This window comes from Nothobranchius furzeri, chromosome 11, assembly GCF_043380555.1.
Source record: "Nothobranchius furzeri strain GRZ-AD chromosome 11, NfurGRZ-RIMD1, whole genome shotgun sequence".
Lineage (NCBI taxonomy): Eukaryota > Metazoa > Chordata > Actinopteri > Cyprinodontiformes > Nothobranchiidae > Nothobranchius > Nothobranchius furzeri.
Genome location: NC_091751.1, coordinates 37,212,634 through 37,235,567, shown reverse-complemented (window position 1 = coordinate 37,235,567; position 22,934 = coordinate 37,212,634). Strand labels below are relative to the sequence as shown.

Genomic DNA, 22,934 nt, shown 5'->3' with positions numbered 1-22,934 from the left:
GTTCCACAGGTTTTAGATGTAATAAATAGTTTTAGTGTGGTGTCTGGGTATACCATTAACTGGGAAAAAAGTGGCTTAGTATCCCTCAGTGCAGAGTTGGAATCTGAGTTTGTGTCTACCACGTAATTTAATACTTCCTCAAAAACAGTTAAATATTTAGGCATAAAATTAACAAAAAATCCTGAATTACTTTTCAAATATAATTTTATTGAGAGATTAGAGGGTTAAAAAAAGACATAGAAAAATGGAGAACATTGCCCTTGTCAATGATAGGTCGGGTGAATGCAATTAAAATGGTTTAGTTACCAAAATTTCTTTATTTGTTCCAGAATATTCCAATTTATATTCCAAAATCTTTTTTCAAGCAAACTGACTCAATCATTTTATCTTTCATTTGGGGATTTAAAGCGCATAGAATTTCTAAACAACATCTACAGAAAGCGAAAGAACATGGTGGTTTAAATTTACCTTGTTTTTTACACTATTCCTGGACAGCCAATGTTAGGATGATGGTATATTGGCAATTATCGAAGGGATTTGGCACTCTGGTAAATATGCCTTTGTGGCTGACAATTGAACAGAGTCTTACACAGAAAACCTCTCTTCAGGCACTTCTTTTGTCATCTCCGAGATCGGTACCCTCACGCAGAGGCAAACATTTTTCCCTGTTAAATTCGGAAAGGATTTGGCTGCAGATCGGTAAATCCTGTGGAATTTCAAATACTTCAGTAAATGCTCCAATATGGCGTAATCATGCTTTTGCTCCGTCACTTACGGATGTTGCTTTAAGAGAGTGGAGTCAAAAGGGAATGACCTCTACAAAAGACCTTTACATTAAAGATCGACTCTGCTCGTTTGAACAATTACACCAGAAATATGCATTATTTAAGAGTCGCTTCTTTCAATATTTGCAAGTAAGAAATTATATTGGACTAAATCATTCTTTGTTTGAGTTGCTGCCCATAGAAACTGTCTATCTATCTATCTATCTATCTATCTATCTATCTATCTATCTATCTATCTATCATCTATATATATATATATATATATATATATATATATATATATATAATTTTGCTAGGTTCTCCTGATGCCAAAGGCATAATCTCATCATTGGTTAAAATATTTTCCAATAAATTTTTTGGCCAGCCACGAAAATCAAACAGAAGTGGGAGGAGGATCTTGGTATTATAATACAGGAAGAGAATTGGAAACGGGCTCTGAAAGATATTCATAAATGGCCTGTCAATGCTAGACTTCAATTGGTGCATACACAGGGTACATTATTCAAAGGTTAAGTTAAATAATTTTTTTCCACAAACACTTCCTGCCTGTGACAGATGTAAGGCTACCCCCTGTACTCTAGCACATCATTTTTGGTTGTGCCCAACACTGAAATATTTCTGGAGTTCAATATTTAAATGGTACTCCACTGCAGTGAAAGTAAATCTTGACCCTGACCCAGAAATAGCTTTGTTTGGTTTCTCTGGCAGGTTGGAAAATATGGAACATAATATTTGTACTGCATTAGCCTATGGAATGGTTATAGCTAAAAGGTGTATTCTTAAATCATGGAAATCGGTCTCCCCTCCGAGTTTCGAAACCTGGTTGAGGGAGCTAATAGGGATCCTTCATATTGAAAAATTGAAATATGATGTGACAGGCTCCCAGTGCCAGTTTTATAACATTTGGAGACCAATTATAGAACATTTAAAGCCATAACTGACTCCTAAGAAATGGAGGTTTTGACCTGACATAGAGTGATAACAATATAATGTAATGATGTTTTTTGCCCCGGTGAGTGCTGTGTATTTATTGTTGCTGTTGTTGTTGTTGTTGTTGTTTTATTACTTCCTTGTCTTGACTTAGGGGATTATGTATGTATGTATAAATAAATTTTTGAAAATAATTATAAAAACATGTAACAAAAATAAATAAATAAAATAAAAAAGAAATAAAATTATTAAATGAGTTAATTTGATCAGTTATGGTTTTTCGCTTTTGTTTAAAAGGTGCTGGATGCTCATTTAATCATATATTTGCAGTGGCCTAGTAAGAATGAACTCTAGGGAAGAAAAGTCGTTGCACCATTTCCAGGAAGTAGAACTGAGCCACATCACTGCTGAGCTTTAGGACTCTTATTTCCTGATATATGGACTTCTCTCTTCAGAATGGCTAACAGCAACACAACTCTACCACTGACTCTGTTTGCTCTGCAACGTTGATGTTATACCTCCACAAATGGCACAAGCCTGGAGGAGTTCTACTGTGTGGTGGAGTTGCTAATCCTAACGGTTAGCTTCTACTAGTAGAGACGTTCGCTGCTGTTTTTCTTTCTAGAATGTTTTTAAGTAGCTGAGATCAATTGTACTGTCGAGCTTTAGAGTGAAATACTTTGGATCACATTTAATATATCTTGGGTGAGTTGATTATTGGGGTTTTCATTCTTACTTCCCCTTTTGTTGTCATGGCGACGCAATAATGGTCACATGGGTGTGGGCGGATTAAAAGGAGCTGTCATTTTGTCACCGGGTGATTTTTGACAGATAAAGGAGGGCTGGGCAGCCGTAGTTTTTGTTGACAGCAAATGTTCAGTTAATCACATCATAATTCAGTTTGTTTTACTCCGTTTATAGTCACCGTTATGTTTAAGGCTTTGACAAGAATTAAGTGTCACCTGTAACAATAAAATGGACAAAAGCATTCCACCTCTCAGTGAATTAATCAAAGCAGACAAACAAACAGACCTGGGCCCAATCTCTGCCTCTACAGCGACTGTGGAAGTCGCTACATCACATATTATTTGAAACCTTTGGTCTGCTTTTTTTTTTTTTTTTTTTTTTTTTTACTTCTGTTTACATTTGAAAACTAAACTAAAAAGGACAGCAGCCCCTGGCTTCACTGGACGAGGGGCAGGGACACCTTGGACAAACAAACAGTCCCTCACAGGGACACAGAGATGGACAACTGTTCTCATAGAGACTGTTTAGAGATGCCAAATAACCCAACAAGCATGTGTCTGGATGTCCTTTAATCCTAGGATGTTCACACCAGTCCAGTATTTAACCCTCGTCAGTTACTGGTTCTCCAGGAATGATCTCACCTTAAACACCAGGAGGACCGAGACCATGATTAGAGATCCATCTAAATAAATAGGACCATCATTCCCTGTTGTCTAAAGTCTGAGAGCAGTGTTCGATTCCTCACTGAGCTCCAAGTCACATGTTAGATCTGTTTCCCACTCCTGCTTTTGTCAGAACATTTCTAAACTGCATTTCATGGTTTCATCTGCTGAATTAGAGACTATTATGTCACCATATTAGATTAATGCAACACCCTGTCCACAGGACCAGACACACTCTCACACGTCTTTAAAAAGTAAAAAACTGGGCAGCCAAACTCAGCATCTCAAGTGTCTCTGCACCAGCTCCCCGTTGAGTTCAGGATCCTTTTAAAGTCTCCCAGCTCACCTCCTGGGTTTCAGTCCTTTTCTTCCAGACCATATGAACAGTGTCATGATCGCTTGATTGACTCTGTGAATTCTTTGAAAACGCAATAAAAACATTTTTGTTCTACCAGACTTCTAGCATTAAGTATTTTTTTATGTTTTAGTAATTTTATTATTATTGTCTCTGCTGTTATTGTGTTATTTTATTGTAGCTTTGATTGTCTGAAAGACAAACTTTACTTTCCACCATTCAGTAAATCCTCAACAGAAGGTAAAAAGGCACATTCCTGATGAATACTTGCTAACTAAATTAGAAACATGGTGCTAATCCTTTGGAAATTCTGATAAACCTGTTTTTATTTAATTCTAACAACTCATTGACGGTCCTTGAATAGCAGCTAGACCTCGTAACTGGGTAGAGAAAGAGAAGGGGGTCACAATTTACAAGTCGCTCGTGTTGGGAGCACAAATTAGTGCTTCGAGGAAAGGATTTCAGTTTGAGGAAACAAAATGATGAGCTGAGGGAAAAAAGTCAAGGGTTTGTTGAGCTTCAGACACACTGATAAATATACAGATTTCACAGCAAAATAACATGTCAGCACTGCACCCACATCCTGCATCCTTGGATGCATTCAAGTGTTCCTGCATGTGCTTACATTCAGAGTCAGAGCGGAAAGGAAAATCCAAGCATGGAGCATGAAAATGTCCTGAATTCAAAATGAAAAAGACATTATGACAAAAATGCATTTCTGCTGCATTCTCTCTGAAAAATGATGTGCAAGGCATTTGAAGGAGCTGCCACCGCTCATGAACGCCCCGCAGTGAGCAGCAGGAGATTCGCTGAGTCATTCCAATAAAGCTGAACCAGACACGAAGACCGCTCCAACATGACATAATGGCTGAAAATTCAGACGCTACATAATCTGCCTGGTGCCTCACTATTAGGATTCATGAAAAATTACTTTTTACATTTTCTGCAACACAAAACTTTAAAAGCATCTTTTAAAATTGTTTTTTAATTACATGAAACCAGAGAAAAGATGCTACAGTTCAACTTGTTTAACCAGTTAACCTGTTTAACCCTAACGCCCCCCAATTGGGGGCCTCTACAGTTTCATGTCCCAAACATCTACAACTGTCCACATTCTCCAAACACAACTAAAACCACAATCAAACAGCCCAGATGGGAAACATGGCCATTTTAAATTGTATTAAATTAAGATACAATGATATTTGAACTTTAGTTTAGAAGAGCTTCTGACCTTCAGTGGTTTTTGCTGGAAAAAAAACAAACAAACCTTGAACAAATTTAGTTGAGGACCCCTGGAATAAATAAAACAATTGACTAAATTTCCTAAATGGAATTTGAACTCACAACCTCCATCCTGTGAGCACCTTCACACAGGGCAGCTCTTCTAAAATAAAGTTCAAGTATTATTTTATCTTAATGTATCAAAAACCAAAAATTGCTTTGTTTACAATCTAAACTGTTTTGATTGTAGCTGTAGCTGTGCTCGAGGAATGCAAACAATCACTGACACTTGGGACATGAAACTCCAAAGGCCCCCAATTGGTAGGCTCCAGGGCCCAAAGAAAAAAGGCCTAGGGCCTAAAGGGTTAAGAGCAAAAAACAATGCATAGGGCAGTTTAATAGCTTGGAGCCTTAGAAAATAACTGTTTTATAATTATTAACTGAATGTTTTGGGGCCTTAGATCAGGATGAAAGGCTTCATTTGCAGGTCAGAGACAGAAAGTTGACTAAAAGATTTTAAAAGACAAATTTAAAAATGCAGCAAAGTTTTTAGACCATCAACAGGATCTGTTAATCTGCAAACAACCAACAAAACAAGTTGACCAGCTAACTAACCCTGAAACCTCCCTCAACATCACTGGTTAGTCATTTTCACTATTACTATATTTTATTTGTTACCAGCGATATTGCTGTATTGAGTTAGAGTTTAAGATAAAATGCTGTTTCCTCTGAGGTAAACATTTCAAATACATCTAAAATAAATATTCAATAAAAAGTTAATCTATCACTTCCTCTGGTGATTTACTATAACTTTTCTATCCTGTTTTAGGGGTGCTGAACCGTGAGCTGAATCCTAGCACGCCTAAAACAACCCTGAGGCTGATGATGTCATTCTCTCCTCCTAAAACACATCTAGTTCACCCTTTTGTGTTTCACAGGTGGAATCATTACCTCACTGATCCATAACCAGTTGTATTGTTTAAAGTCTTTGTCTCTTTTCATTCTTTTATTACAGCTTTCTCATCATAAATCCTGAATTCTATAATATTGCTTTGGTAGAAGGTAACGATGACACTTTTCCACTGACTGAATCAAGCCAACGCTCTGGCGTTTTAAGTAGAGCACACACATCTGAAAGAGAACAAATCTCTCTCTCTCTCTGCACTGCTGAGAAACTAACTTCTCATCTATTTTATTTTCAGCCTGTCATTGTGATGAAGTATGCAAATATTCCTACTTTACAGTGTGTGATAAAGCTCTAATAAACACAGTATGAAGGGAAGATGGATGCTGGGAGCTTCTTCCTCTTGGAGGGATTTTCTACCCCCCCCCCCCCCCCCCCCCAAAACACACACACACACACACACAGCAAACGTACTCCCGTTTGCAGCTCGGTATCGATCACCTAGATGGACCCTCCACTCCATCCCTCACCTCCATCCTACAACTTTTCTCCCATCATTTTCTCCTTCCATCTTCTTTTCTCAGACCTTGCTCCTGCCACTTATAGATGCTCGGTGAACAGCACGCCATCATTATTACTAAATAACTCTTCAATCAATAAGTGAGTGAGGATGCTCCGCAGTCCATTTGCTGCTGGAGATGGAGGACGGCCGTTCTCAGAGATGACAGGAGGGACTAAACTTTGAAACTGCTGTTAAATTTTCATTGAGGTGAAACTTTCTCACTTGCCACTCTATGTTGGTATCGATTTCCCATGATGCACATGACTGAAACTAGAACATATGAGTCTCTAATAACTCATCTAAAGCAAAAAGTCTTCTTTAAGTGTTTGAAAACCTCCGTGGAGTCCACTTTTATTGGGATTGACATTCCAGTCATATCTTCCAACTTCAGTCAGAAAGTGAAAATTCAGACTTGTTTACTTACGTCTGCAACTCCAGCCTCCAGGATGCTGACCTTCGCCTCCTTCTCTAAGGCTTCTTTCTGCTTCACTACAGTGAGAAAAAAGGACAGAAAATACAAAGCCATTACCCTAAACATCAGGTTTTAAAGGCTTTACAGCAAAAAAAAAAAAAAAACACCCGACGTTCAAATTAGACACATGCAAGTGAGTGTCTGAGTGACAGGAGCAAAATTAACCAACATAGAATAGAATAGAATAGAATAGACATTATTAATCCCACAATGAGGAAATTCACTCGTCACAACAGCACATAGAAACGGAAGAAGAAAATTAAAAACTAGATTACAGGTAAATACACAAACTTAGTTATTATTGTAACCTTCAACCAATAAAAACAACTTTAAAAGGAAACTAATAATTGTAAATAACTGTAATTATTAACTGATCAAAGAAAAGAAACAAGGTTTTCCACACAAAAGCTTTAGCATAAGAAACTACCGTAAATCCTCTAATATTAGCCTGTATTTAATTAACTGCCGGGTATCATATTTTGGCCGGTATCGGAGTTGGCGGAGGTGAATAATGGCCGGTTTTTTATTGTGGCCGGGTGGAATGTGGTAACAAGCAAGTACGGGGGCGGTTGTGTCATCCGTCTCACTTTTGATTTGCCAGTGATAGACCGCGAGGGTAACTTTAACCGTGCGGAGACGAAGAGGAGGCGAAAATTTGATATCAAGTTCAAAGAGAACGTGCTGATTATGCTGCAGAACACTCTGGGGAGCAGTAGCAGGGGTTGTATGAACTAGTCACTGGTCGACTTCACTATAGTGACTTTTTATGCCTGTCATCGACTAGTCGCTGTCACGTGATAATGACCGGCAAGATGCAGCCCTCGGAAAAGACAGCAGCCTGCTGTCAGCAGGTGACAAGCTCCTGCGCTCGGGAGGCAACGCGCAGTGCCAGAGCGTCGGTACTGACACCCGCCGTAAAACGGACATTTAACCAAATTGTGACCTTTACCCTCTTGCAATTTAACATTCCCCTCACCCCATCCTAACCTTAACCAGCTTGCGCATGCAAAGCTCTGATTGTTGACGCGCTCCAGACATCTGCGTCCTGAGCACGGCCACAGTAACATCAAATTAGGTGTCACCACCTGAAAACTAATTTAACACGCGATCGTTCATGTCGGCTCATTTCCTTTTATGTTTTCTGTCTTTTATTTGCGCCTGATGCGTTTCGCTGCTGTGGATCGGGGTGCTTCACCTGTTTTGTCCTTGGTGACGCACCTAACTGATGTGGCTGGCGAGAACTCCACTGTTTTTGCAGTTGGTAGATCTTTTAGAACTGCAGTTCAAAGGTAACTCATAAGGTGAATATATATGAACCCAGGTAGCAGTTTTTCTTTAGGATTGAGAGGAGATGCAGGAAGATAATAAACAGGCAGGACAGAAAAATTGTCAAATAAAAACAAGTTAGTTTTTGTACCTGGTGGTTGCATCAAACAGACACCATTGAAGGTAATCAGAAGTGAGGAACAGAAAATGAAATAATTATTTTAATGTTTAGAGCAGCAGGAACTCTGAGAGGCTGCAGGCGCATCAGTGAGTTTGCAGCCGCTGCGCAGGGGGAGGGGGGAGAGGGCTGAAGCAGAAACTACCATTGTTAAAAGAGATGTGTTTAACTTTGAAAATGTGGGCGCAATTTTAATTGTCAAAAACTCCAGCGAACCATTAGTTACTTTTGCTCAAATAGAAATTGAGGCCTGCCTCCAATTCTGGTCCTCCTTCCAATAAAGGCCTGGAGCTTGGTGAGCTTGAGTCAAATACAGGCCCGGGCCTGTATTAGAGGATTTACGGTATTTCATTTAAGAGGTTTAATGTTTAAACAATGACAAATAGAGTTTTATTCTTTTATCCAGATAGCTGATTAGCATCAGCTGAATAAAAATATAAATCATATATCTGAATAAAAACATTCCCATTATGCACCTTCTGGTTGTCTTGGGTTTTGGATTAGACTTTTCTGCTTCCATTCATTCAACTAACTTTACATTTGTGGAAACCTAGAAAGTACTGCAGGAGCATTTAAAACCATAGTGGTAATTCATCACTAACTGAAATCTAAAGACACGATGGCGCAAAGACAAATGTTAAAGGTAAAAAAAAAATGGATTCAATAAAAATACAAACATTTAAGTTACAGTGAGTAATTGTGAGGAACTTTGAGGCGTGTGCAGAATGTGGTGCAGACAGATGTGGTAAAATTATTAAATAAGCAATCAGAAACACAATTAGACAGACAAACAGAATAGTATGATGGCAGTTATGTAAGTGAGGTTATGTCAACTTTAGGAAATAATAATAATAATAATAATAATAATTATTATTATTATTATTATTATTATTATAAATTAGAACTAAATTTGAACTGGTATCACATTAGAACCACATTAGAACTGTATGGTACCACATTAGAACCACATTAGAATTGTATGGTACCACATTAGAAACACTTTGGAACTGTATGGTGCCACATTAGAACCGGTACCACATTAGAAACACTTTGGAACTGTAAGGTACCACATTAGAACCACATTAGAACCGGTACCACATTAGAAACACTTTGGAACTGTATGGTACCACAATAGGACCACATTAGAACAACATTAGAACTGTATGGTACCACATTAGAACCACATTAGAACTGTATGGTACCACATTAGAACCACAATAGAACCTGTACCACATTAGAAACACTTTGGAACTGTATGGTACCACATTAGAACCACATTAGAACTGTATGGTACCACATTAAAACCACATTAGAACCGGTACCACATTAGAAACACTTTTGAACTGTATGGTACCACATTAGAACCACATTAGAACAACATTAGAACTGTATGGTACCACATTAGAACCATGTTAGAACTGTATGGTACCACATTAGAACCACAATAGAACCGGTACCACATTAGAAACACTTTGGAACTGTATGGTACCACATTAGAACCACATTAGAACTGTATGGTACCACATTAAAACCACATTAGAACCGGTACCACATTAGAAACACTTTTGAACTGTATGGTACCACATTAGAACCACATTAGAACAACATTAGAACTGTATGGTACCACATTAGAACCATGTTAGAACTGTATGGTACCACATTAGAACCACAATAGAACCGGTACCACATTAGAAACACTTTGGAACTGTATGGTACCACATTAGAACCACATTAGAACTGTATGGTACCACATTAAAACCACATTCAAACCAGTACCACATTAGAAACACTTTTGAACTGTATGGTACCACATTAGAACCACATTAGAAACACTTCGGAACTGTATGGTACCATATTAGAACCACATTAGAACCTGTACCATATTAGAAACATTTTGGAACTGTATAGTACCCAAGCCCCCACAATGCGGGACAAAAATTGAGGCCAATGCGGAAGTGAAATAAATTGCAGTTCCACCCTCATCCACTGGGGGCTGGTGTCAGAAGCGAGCAAATCCTCATTGACTCCCATGTTAAAAATACCAATTTCACAGCAGAAATAAACATGTTTACAGCCTGGTACCAACACATGTTTTTGGTTTAAATGATCTAGTTTACACTCATGACAACTCTGAGGGGGGTGAATTATTTTCTCACTCTTCTGTTTAAGTGTATTAAAAGCCTGAAATTCTGTATAATTAATGAGCATCCGACCCACGTGACCGCAGAGCTAGCTCCGGGGAAAGGCCTCAGTCTGAGCCTCGGTCTTGCCTGAAAACTGTTCCGCCATTTCCAGTCTCTCAACTTAGACCATTAGTTGTAGCGTTTGTGCGTTCTTTTTTGGATATTATTTGTGCAATTGTTGGACAAAATGACTTGCTGTGGCATCAATTGCACTAAAAGAGCATCCAAGGAGTCTCCACTTCATTTTTTTCGGTAAGTAAAATTTTATTCATGTATTTTAGGTCACTGCCGAGCTGAGCTTAGATTTTAACATGAACTGAAAACCCAGTGCATTTAACATAATGCTGCACTTTAGAAAATGGTTGAAATATAACACGTTGGTGGAGCTGGGTTCCGACTATCGGCTTGCGGAGCTCTTGGGAGATCTCTGTTTTCCACCCGTTTCTCCCCTCCCCGCAGATCAGCGCATCTCTGATCGCCGTGGCTCCTGTCTGCTGCGCGGCTGCCGGTTTGTGGAGCTCTCGGGAGGCCTCTGTGTTCCACCCGGTTTTACCCAGCGGTCAGCCCGGCGTATCTCCGACTCAGAAGCTCTGGTGTTGTGCACAGTTAACTCTGGTTGTAGCTAGGTTGCTACCTCCGTTAGCTTACTTCCCACCTCCGCGTTAGCTTTGGGTTAGCTTCAGGTTAGCTTGTAGGTAGTTCGACCGGGTGTCGTCAGTTGATCCCAGCCTTACAGCCCCACCCTCAGCTCCACCTCTCTTCCCTTTTGTGGAATTGTCTGGCCTTGAAGGAACCTGTGACACGGTCAAAATGGCGGTGGTGGCCACCTCCCATTTCCCCTCAAAAACATGTTATTGGAGCCTATGGAAATGAATTATCCAGTATATATGTCGATGATGGTACCACATTAGAGCCACACGGCACCTCCACAGAACATTCAAGCACTAAAAAGGAGATTTCACTATTGCCTGGGCCACATAAATCTTTTACCTGAACCGTCTTCAGGCAAATATTAAAACACATTTCCACATCTCTCTCTCTCTCTCTCTCTCTCTCTCTCTCTCTCTCTCTCTCTCTCTCTCTCTCTCTCTCTCTCTCTCTCTCTCTCTCTCTCTCTCTCTCTCTCTCTCTCTCTCTCTCTCTCTCTCTCTCTCTCTCTCTCTCTCTCTCTCTCTCTCTCTCTCTCTCTCTCTCTCTCTCTCTCTCTCTCTCTCTCTCTCTCTCTCTCTCTCTCTCTCTCTGCTCTTTTAAATCTATGTAAAGAGAAACAAATGGAGGGTTTCGTTTTTGCTGCAGAGAACATATTAAATCACAAAATGTTATGAAAAAAGCTAAAGAGCTAAAGCATACATAATTACATTCACTTTGCATCTGAATACAGCGATGGAGAGAACAAATCTCCTTTGTTGACACACCAGGAAGATGAAGGATATGCAAATAGCAAGGCTTGATGCCGTCACAGTCCTCCAAAGAGCTTTAATAAGTAGTCTTTCAATCTGTCAGAACATACAGTAATTCACTGGCCACTTTGAGCAACATGTGGGCAGACTACAGACCTTCAACTTAAATTGTGCTTTAATAAAGAAGTATAACTGGAGCACCAAATACTCCCATTTCACCTGAAACTACCTGGCACCTATACACTAAAAGTATGTTACAGCATTTTAAGTCATGTTCTGTCGGGTATTTATCCCTTCCTGTTGGTGACATCACACAAAGTGGGTGGGGTTTCTACAAACAGGAAGAACCTCTGACCAGAGAAACACTCATAGCTAGCCAGATTTGTCATTTATTTAAAAGCTCACAAAAGTTTAACAAATCCATGAATGCTGTAAAATCCATTTTTAAACCACAGCTAAGCATTAAACCTGTTAGTTACTGCAGCTGGTTTGTACTGACCAGCGTACAACTGATTTAGCTGCTGCTGATGCTGCTGGATCCCTCTGCCAATACTCCGGTACTGATTACTGAGAGATACCATCGGCCGTTAGGGTTATTCCACCGATTTCCCTCTTTACTATTCATTTTCTCTCTCCCTTTCCTTACATTTTTTACTTTTGTAATTTAAACATGTTTGATCATTTTTCAACATCTTTTTTACATTTTTTGTTTTTGTGAAGCACCTCATGATTTTTATCTTGAGAGGCGCTATATTGAAGATCGTTTTCTTTCTTTCTTTCTTGCTGCAGATAAAGATCTGATATATCCCAAATTTCCCTTTGAGTGTGAGCTTGTTTTAGTGCAGAAAATGCTGCTTTTGGCCCTCAGTGGGGACATGCTGGTGTAACAGCAGCTTTGGAGCTTGTGTGTTCTTCAGAAGTGAAGGGTTGGTGTCCTGGCGTTAGACAGAGACATGTGAACATGTGATATCCAACTGGGCTGACGGGCCTTAACAGCGCTGCCAGTCGTTTGCAGACTCCTGTCAAAGGAAAGCAGAGCCCGAGGAGGCTGAATTGGTCCATCAGTGTCCGCAGTTCCACTCCTCTCAAAGGAACACCTGAATAAAATTACGTCCATGGAACAAGATGGAAACGTTGGCTTCTGACCGTTTGGATTACAGACTCTGAAGCAGAATTTGATCGAATGGTTCAGCCCACACAGAAAAGCACAGCAGCTGAGCATGAATGACTTGTTTTACATACAGGAAACCGAGAACTTTCTCCAGGTTCATTGCTCCAACTTTCACTAAGTGATGCTCAGAGAGGGAAATTTCATCCAGAAGATGATCAGCTGTACTTTAACCATTACTTGGCTGCTGCTGTTGGTTTAAACCATCACAGGCGTTTCATCACGATTTCAGCCTCTCTGTGAGACGGTGATGTCATGCTGCTGGCTGTTTTCTTTCCCAGATATCTCATTTCGATATGAAAAGACTCGTTTTAGGGGGAGATGGGAAGAGATGGCTGTGGGATTGCTCTGCAGCTTTTAGCGTCTGGAGACTAATTCTACATCACATTCCTGCCATGACGTGTTAGGACCACTCAGAACTGCGATGGAAAATTTGGGTTTTTGTTGGTCCCCTGTTTTCAGGTGAAGGTTGATTGTTATTAAGTGAAAATACAAGAAAAAATTGAAATGTTGAGAAAAGTTCAAATACTATTTAAAAAACTGAAATGATGACTTTGAGATAAAAGAGGAAAGTGAAACCAAATCAGCAATGAAGCAAAGACCAGCCCACAAATGATGGACTTCACTCCTCAGATTATGTTTAGACTTTTTATTTTCAATATTTCACTTTTAATCAACTTAAAACTTTAATATTAAAAACAACTGGCAGATATCGTTCTGTTTCCTATTTCGTTGACTTTGTTGTTAGCGTCTTTATAATGAGGCTGCTGTCATTTATGACTGATAGCTAAAGCAGAGCCAATGAATTGGTTTCCAAAACATGTTTTCGTTTTAGGTTTAGAAGCAAAGAAATGGAAAGGGGCAGATGGAAATCACTAAGTCACATTTGGGAACCAAGCGAGTGAAATAACAGAAACCTTCGCAGCCTGAAGGATTTTTGGTAAATTGGTGAAACTCTATTAGAGCCGCCATGGCAGGAAGGCGTAATTGAAGGGCTCTTTCTCTCACACAGTGTGTCACATCCACATGAACACAGACGTTTAATTCCTGATTCAGAATCAGAGTCTCCAGCCTGGGACACAAACAAGCATGATTCAGCATGGAGGGGGAATCAGAAAACTCCCCAGCAACACGATCGCCTGCCTGGCTTCCCAGGGCGACTTGCACCGCGGCCAACGAGCGTGACTACATCACAGCAACGAGTTCCTCTTAATTAGCCGACAAGCCTTTGGAGCTCAAAACGCCACGGCACTGTGGCATCCCTAAACTGTAGCCAAGAGCCGTTAGGACCATCCACTCTTCTCCTCTCCTGCAGACCGCAAATGAGTCCAAGTCGGAGGAGAGCACAGCTCGGGAACAGGCGAGCTGAGGCGCCTCATTTCTTCCCCAGCGAGCTTTCACTCCCAAACCCAAATTGGATCCATTTTTAAGAGGCAGCAAAGGACCAGGTGTCGTGATCAGACCGACTGGCAACTTCTCTTTCAGCCTGACAAGCAGCACAGTGTGAAAATAAGCTGTAATGTGACAAAATGGGAAAGGAGCAGCGTCAGACTGCAGGCTGAGAGCGAGCTCGTGGTAAATAAGAATGAGAATACCTTTATTAGTCCCTCAGTGGGGAAATTGCAAAATTGCAATGGCTCAGGTACTGCAGGATAGCAGCAGTAGCACACAAGATATCGCACAAGAGTACCTAATAAGTTAAGATAATTATTGCACATGGTAATGAGAGTAGTAGTTATATTGCACGTTTTGAAAAGATGATATTTGCAGTGGAAGGTTACAGATGTATGGCTTCTATTAGCAGCGGCTATTATAGACTCTAACAGCAACAGGAAGGAAAGATCTGTGGTATCTCTCCTTCGTACCGCAAGGGTGGATCAGTCTGTTGCTGAAGCTGCTCTCCAGAGCAGACAAGGCATCCTGCAGGGGGTGTGGCTCATGGTCCAGAATGGATCTGTCCAGATGACAGACCAGGACAGAGCTGGACTTCTTTGTCAGCCTGTCCAGCTTCTTTCTCTCCTTCTCTGTGATGCTGCTGCTCCAACACACCACACCATACAGGATTGCTGATGCCACCACAGAGTCGTAGAAGGTCTTCAGGAGTGTCCCCGTCACCCCAAAAGACCGTAGTCTCCTCAGGAGGTGGAGCCTGCTCTGGCCCTTCTGGTACAGTGCGTCTGTGTTGTGAGACCAGTCCAGTTTGTTGTTCAGGTGAACATCCAGGTATTTATAGGAGTCCACTCTCTCGATGTCCGTTCCCTGGATGTTCACCGGTGAGGGGACAGCAGGTCGGCGTCTGCGAGGATCCACCACCATCTCCTTTGTTTTCCCTGCATTGATCAGGAGGTGGTTTTGCTGGCACCAGCCGACGAAGTCCTGCGTCAGCCCTCTGTACTCCACATCGTCGCCCTCGATGATTAGTCTGACAATCGCAGAGTCGTCTGAGAACTTCTGCAGTACACAGCTGTCCATGTTGTGTCTGATGTCAGAGGTGTAGAGGGTGAAGAGAAATGCTGCCAGGTTTCTCCAGGTGAACCAGAGCATGATGTAGTAGACAGGTGACTGCATCTTCTACTCCAACCCCTGGTTGGTAAGCAAACTGCATTGGATCCACCGAAGGTCCCACAGTAGACCGGAGGTGTCCCAGGATCTGTCTCTCCAGTGTCTTTATCAGGTGGGACGTGAGAGCCACTGGCCGGTAGCTACTGAGCTCATTAGCTGTTGGTGTCTTTGGCACTGGAACCACACTGGAGGTCTTCCAGAGCTGTGGTACCACCCTCAGCTTGAGGCTCAGGTTGAAGACATGCTCCATAACTCCACTCAGTTCATCTGCGAGGATTTAAGAAGCCTGCAGCTAATGTTGTCAGGACCAGCAGCCTTTTTCGCTTTGATCTTCATTAGCTCTCTCCTCATCTGGCCTGCTATAAAGGAGAGGGGTGGGCAGTGCAGCTCTGTACTGGAGAGGGGCTGATTCCTGGGGGGTGAAGGATGGTCTGAATGGAGGAGCCAGAGGTGTGAAGGGCTGTACCTGTAGGGGCTCGTCCAGGTGTCGAGTTATTTGAATGCAGCTGTGTGGGGGAAGGGGTGGATGCTTGGTCAAACCTATTGAAATACAGGTTTAGGTCGTTGGCCCACTTCAGGTCCCCCTCCCCCTGTGAGTGGGGTGTTTTGAAGCCAGAGATGGTTTTTAGGCTTCTCCACACACCACTGATGTTTTGTTCCTGTAGCTGCTCCATGTGGATCACAGAGTTCTGTCCACACCGTGGTGCTGGAGCAGTCCCTGAGAGCCTCCTCACACTCATCAGTCCACCTCCTCACTGTACGTGGGCCCACAGCCTGCCTGCGCACAACTGGACAATACACAGGTTTGAGGTGCACCATGTTGTGGTCAGCTCTCCCCATGGGGGGGAGGGGGGATGCCGAATATGCCTCTTTAGTGTTGGCATAAAACAAGTCCAGTATTTTATTGTCTCTGGTGGGGCAGGCAACATGGGCAGAACAGATGATGGAGGAGCATGGTTAAAATCCCCAGAGATGAGAAAAAGGGCCTGTGGATGCTGTGTTTGCAGCCTGCTGGTGATCGTGAGCAGAGCTTCGGAGGCTGTCTCCACATTTGCAGAGGGTGGCACATACACTACGATCACAATAACATGTGAGAACTCCCGTGGCAGATAATATGGCCTCACACTAACAGCTAGCAGTTCAATGTTATTATTGCACAGTTTCCCTTTAATCGTGCAGTGTCCCGGTTTACACCTCTTGTTCACAAACACAGCCAGCCCCCCTCCTTTCCTCTTACCGCTGTCCTCCGTCCTGTCTGCCCGTAGCAGATGAAAGTTGTCCAAAGACACGATGGAGTCCGGGATGAGCGGCGAGAGCCAGCTCTCCATAAACAGGAGGACACAGCTCTCTCTGTACTCCCGCTGATGTTTCGTGAGGGCGCCAACTCATCTGTCTTGTTGGACAGAGATCTTACGTTTTCCATGATAACTGAGGGGAGAGCGGGCCTGAATCTTCTCTTCTTTTCACGTAGTTTCCTTCCAGCTCGGTGACCGCGGCGACTTTTCCGCAGCACCTCCGCGGGGATCTCATGTCTGTCCCTAGGGAAAACGACAGCGCTGCGCAGCGCCAGCAGCTGCTCCCTACTGTATTTAACGTTCTCACGAAGACAGACGCGTATTATTCACCAGACGTTGATCACAAAGGTTCAATAACTCAGCAACTTACAAACTTAACTGAAACAGAAAGGAAAGCTAAAATAAATTACTATAAAGAAAGAAAAGCAGAGAGAGCCATTGCAATCAGCAGCCAGTTCCACCAGCACCGCCGCCAGTTCCCGACAGCTTTTATTTGGCTAAAAGGAAGAAAAATGCTTTATGCTCAGATTATTCTCTCTCCCATTTCAGGATTATTCCATTTCCCATCCTAACTTTCGGACACATTTGAACTGCAGTGACAAAATTGGATCCGAAGGAAGAAACAAAGACTGAACCTCATTTCTAGAAAAAGAGTCTCCCTTTTATTTTCCCTCCAAAACACGCGTAGGCCCTTCATTTGTCACCGGCGCCACCCCCATTCTGAATTTTGCTTTATGGTAACTCAGTGCATCTGAGGCGCCTAGAGGGAAGCACAGCGAGTGCTAGGGATTCTGAAATACTTCATTTTTCACTGCTGACAAAAGGAAAAGGCCCCGGCTGGCTCCCAGAGTCCTGGACCCACAGAATAGATGCTTTTGGAGCACCGAGGGGTCGTTATTTCAACCAGCAACCACCACCACCCAGCCCCCATATTTCACTTACATTTCAGAAGCGTACAATGGAAAGAAAACAACCATCAGTCACAAGGGAAGCTGTGGAGCTCCATCAGTAAAAGGATGTTATCACATTAGCTGGCTGTCTGTGCTGGGATCATATTAAATTATGTTTTTGCCTTTTTCTGTTTGTTCTGATGCCTAATGTGTTAAAATATGAACCAAAAATGTTTTATGTTGCAGCTTTGAAGCTGCACAGTAAATTTCAAAGACAAATACGCTTAAAACCTTTTTTCATGCCTCTAATCAATGTTCTAACATGTTATATCTATAAATGTGTTGTGGAGATAAAAAAAATAATAAAGTGTTTCTCTCGCATTTGACTAAAATCCTCCACCAATAACACAGGTCGGACCATCTGGTTATCCGTCTCACCAAACTGCTGCACTTCCCTGGGTCCTCCACTCATCACACACTCACGTACTCAGCGACTATTACACAAGGAAAAACAGCCGGCTGCTACCACTTCAGCTTTAGGACAAACTATCAGAGTCCCAGAAAGAAAAGCACCATCTGAAGTCATGGACATAAAGATGTTTGGAAAACGAAGACTGGTGTTTAGCGCCATCTCGTTTCATCTGGCATCGAGGGTTTCCGGTTCCAACAGAAGTGTCTCACAAAAGAAAGGCGGGGGGTGGGGGGGGGGGGGGTGGTTCTGTGACCGTGTTTGTCAAAACGTAGCTTGTTCTGTAGATTTGCTATAACAGCTTTAAAACATAAAAATATCCATAAAAGAAAAAAACATTTTAATGAATTTACTTTAGATTTAAATTATTTCAGTTGGTGACAAAAACGTAATTGTAAATAAATTCGTAAAACTCATCAGATCTTGTTTGAAAAACCAAGAATGTCAAATTCATAAAAGTTTCACAAACCTCACTGATTGATTGGTTACCTGGACATTGTTTGTTTTCTAAATTGTTTTGGCTTTATGGTTGGACCACGGCATTTATGCATATTTGTTTTATGAAAAAAAGTGTTTTCATATTTACAACTGAAAGTGTCTGCACACACATGTCGAAGGGATTGGATGGAGATGCTGCAAACGCGACAACCAAACAGTAAGTTTAAGTTGCGGCGACTGAGTGATTAAATATGGAATTTAGGTCCAATCCTTTGGCTTGGGCACACATTTGCATGTATTCTGTAGAGATATTTCTAGTGTTTGACTTATTTTTATTTTGAAATCCTTTAGATGTTTATCAGTTTTCTGTCGCAGTCAGATTAATTGTTCTTTCGTTCTGCTGTGCATTTTTGATGTTGAATGATGATAAATTATCTGAATCTGAAATAATCCAAGCCAGTCAGAAAAACTGCTCCAACCTCAAGGCAAGAAACAAGATTTCTCAACCACTAAAACGTATGAAATAAGACGATTTGCTGACTGAAACACATATTTCAAGGTTACTGAGTTTGCACCTCTAATCATGTTGATTTATGCCATTGAACTCATTCAAGCACACTTACATAACATCCATAATGTGTCCCTTGTTGTGTTGAACACTGCTCATTGCCTTAATTGATGTGATTAAAGTATTTGCTTCTGCTTCATATGATTCATTTGAGTTTTTAAAAGGCAGGTAATAAACACCTCTGTTAGTGCACATGAACAATTTGTTAAGCACATACGACACCGGGGACAGAAAAATTTATCCTGACCGCCTACGATGTTAATGACCCTGAAACCGCCAACGTCTTGTTGCTGGGAGGCAGGGACCTGTACAAGTGTTCGTTAGCAGATCGCCACGGTCTCATAAGAATAATTATGCGGTTCTTTTGTTTGATTTTTTTTGGTATTCACGTAGCAAACAACCACATGAGCAGCTGGGAAGTCGAGGAAGAAGGTTTTCCTCCCGAAAGGGAGTCATCATAAAAGCTAATACTCCAAAATGGTGGCGACCTTTGAAAAAATTGAGTCCTGAGTCATAAAACCGAACTCTTCTCAAATGGAATTGACCTCCAATGTGTGGGAGAAAAAATAAAATAAAACTTTGTTTCTGCTTCAGCTGGATTTGTGTCAATTGTGCCTGAAATCTTGGTTTTTACAGAACTTCCTCTGAAGCATTTCTCCACTTAGTTTCTCTTAATGTTTTTGATTTAGTGAAACTATGATTTTTTTAGGCAAAGCTTCTAAAACCAATTAAACTCCATATTTAAAGATTTTGATCAAAAAACTCAAATCCACCGTCTCACGAACCACCAGAACTACTAAATATGTAATGTTTTATGTAAACATCACCTTCCTGTTTATATAAAGCTAAAAAAACAATAAATAATTTTACACAAGACTAAATAAAAGGTGATTCCTGCAAAACCACAGGAGCACCAGCGTCCACAGTAGCATAAGGTCATGGAAAGGGTTGGCTGTCAGGACTTCACAGGGTTGGTTGGTTGGTTTGTTTGTTTGTTGATGACATTTACAAACACAGTGTGACTGGACCATAGAGGATTCCTGCATCCACAGAGATTTGGGAATAAATCTAAATGTGATGGTTTGAGAAAACTGGATCTCCTGTGTGTTCAACTCTTCTCCTGCGGTTTAGTGGTGTTATTTTCTCATTAGTGGCACCTACTGTTTAATGATGAGAACTGCAGTTATGCTGGTATTAATGATGCATTTTTCTGTCAGGTTGCACACGTGTTGTGGCTGTAAAGCTGTTCTTTTCTATTAAGTCGCATAAGTAGTTTTCATTAACACTGAACCATTCTTTGGCTTTGTCAACAGTCTTGTGTTGAATCAAACATTGGAGAGCATTCTCAAACATCTCTTTGTGGATATATAATGAACTGGGTCGCTGCAGGGCTTTGATGTGTGCATCATAATAGCCAATCAATCAGAATTAAAATAACAATGCTGCAGTCTCGGCTGAAATGATGAAAATCCTTCAGTGAACTTGTGAAAGGACAAACACAAATACAAGTACTGTATGTACTTGTACTGGGCAATATATCCATAACAGGCTAATCCAATTACCCAAACATGCTTTCTCTTTCATTTCCTCGCTTAACTCCTCTTCCTCTTTATTTTACCCCACCCCACCTCTCACACCCCTCACTTCTCACCACCTTCTTTTGCTCCACTGCAGAGTATTTACAGGAGGTGTTTAGAGGGCCGATAAGTGGCAGATGACGATTGCTTGGCGAGGCTAGAGATAAGGCTGCCAAAACTGAGGCCGCCATCTATCAAACCTCCCCCAGCTGAGCTAGGCGTCACTCAGCTGAAAGAGATGGAGGACGTGTGGAAAAGGAAACAGCTCTCCATCTTTAGATGCAAGGGGACCGAACTGACAGATCCGCTAACACTCAGTCTGTGTTGCTGTAAATAATGTCCAGACTGAGCTGCCGCTAGGGGGTGCGCGAGGTGAAAAGTGTAATGGCTGCGGAGCTCAGAGAAGTCTGTCATATGTCACCATTAGCGTAGCCAGAAACTCATTTGTGGGTGGGCCTAAGAAAAAGTAAGTGGGCCCAATAAATGTAATTGAAAACAAGTATATTTTTGCGTGCGTGTGTCCTCCGCATGTGCCCTAGCTTCATAATAACAATGCACCGAGCTTCAGCACTCTGGCCTGCGCACGCCGATATGTTCCGTATTCAGGGGGGCTGCCAGAGATTTTGAGCCCCATTAAAAAATATCAAGTTGGGCCCCCTGGGGGCTCGTCCATAGCTGGAGCTGGGGTTCCACCCTCCCAGATTCGAAGGGAGAAAAAAAATAATATATATACTTTATATTAGTGTTTCAGTTTTGCTTAATTATGTAGGTCTACATGCATTCTTACTTATTTACATATCATTTTCACCAGCTGTCTCTCATTAAACAGTGATTTTCCTTCAACAGAATTAGCAATATCACTGCTGGAAAAAGCAGGAAATGCACATGCTGAAAGGTGTTAATCTCCTTTTCCCTATCACTCCCTTAAAATGTGTTCATTTATTCTAAGATTTTATTTGATGATAAAATTCAAATTTGGATATCTAATTAAATTTCCATGTTGTGTCAAAGCTTTACATAGCTACATTTTCAGCTGTCTTTCCTCTTGAAATCAAGTATTTCTGTATGACTGACAAAAATTAAGGATTCACTGCTCACAAGGTGACTTCTTTATTAAGTCTCCATGGCTTCATCATAGACACAAAATGAATAAGCACACAGTTCAAACCGGAGTCAGTTCGGGTTACATAAAATTTTAAAGTTGGACAACTTTGCATGAATACGTATATAAGTCTCTAGAAACCCATTTTTCTCAACAACAAAAAACCAGCTAAAAATATATTCAGCCTTGAGTGTACACAGCAAGATTTATTATTTACAGTGATATAATTAATAATGCTCGATAACGATCAATACTAGATTTCATATTTTATTGTGTTCAATGTTATATTAAGTTTATTTATTACAATTATTAATAGCTTTTGTTTCAGTTTTGCTCTCTGATGAATTATTTGGAAATGAAAGATTTTTGGTTTGTAATCTAAAAGCTATATAAACAAATTATATCTTGTAAAACCTCCCATAATTCAGTCAGATTTAAAACATTTCATTTCAAGGTATTTAGTAGATGAAGAGGGTTTTTTTTCTTGTATGGTGCCTTCAAAAAGGTGCTTCACAGTAATAATCTCACAGTAATTTATGTTAGATTAACAAACTAAATAACAATGCTTCAACCTGCCCAGCATCCAAAACAATCTATACATTTTACTGATTGATATATGTAATTATCATTATGTGGAAAAATCAATGTGTTTATCACCAAAAATAGCCTTTTTATATTCCTTTGTAATAGTACTGATAGTGATTCCCACAGACCCTCTTAAATGAGGCTGCTAGCTAGCATGCTACATTGCTCACCTTCCTGAGGTTCATTGGGTTGTGAGGGGACACCTGCTGACATATCACCAGCTGCTGATTCTGGTAGGGATAAGGACGACAACCCATTCACCATAATTAGATGAAACATAGTTCCTCTCACTGTGGATATCAGAGCTAGCAAACAGGTTGAATTTAACCACTCACTAACTAAACCCACCTTTCTTTGAGGAAAAACTGTGTGACATACTGACGCCCTCTCTTCTGCCTGTCCACTTTCTCCTTTCTTTCTTTACTTTTCTGTGACACAGACCTTGTTTTTGCAGACATAGACAAAGTACTTGTGATTTTTAAACTTAATTTTTTTATTCAACTTTGAAACATTTTTGGGCCCCTGACAGCTGTGGGCCCTTAGAATCTTCCTAATCTTTCACCGCTTTGCGGCGCCCCTGTCCATATTTGATCATTTTTAACGATGTTGCTGGAG

The 22,934-nt window shown here is 41.1% G+C and overlaps 1 protein-coding gene across 2 annotated transcripts in view; it reads right to left on the bottom strand.

Annotated features, from left to right (window-relative positions):
* The window catches only part of LOC107383419 (receptor-type tyrosine-protein phosphatase N2), a 246,856-nt gene that overhangs the window by 87,356 nt on the left and 136,566 nt on the right, over positions 1 to 22,934 (bottom strand). For both annotated transcript variants that reach the window (XM_054743475.2, XM_054743480.2), the window contains one exon: positions 6,591 to 6,655. In XM_054743475.2, the coding sequence (XP_054599450.2) occupies positions 6,591 to 6,655 (65 nt within the window). The remainder of the gene's footprint in view (positions 1 to 6,590; positions 6,656 to 22,934) is intronic.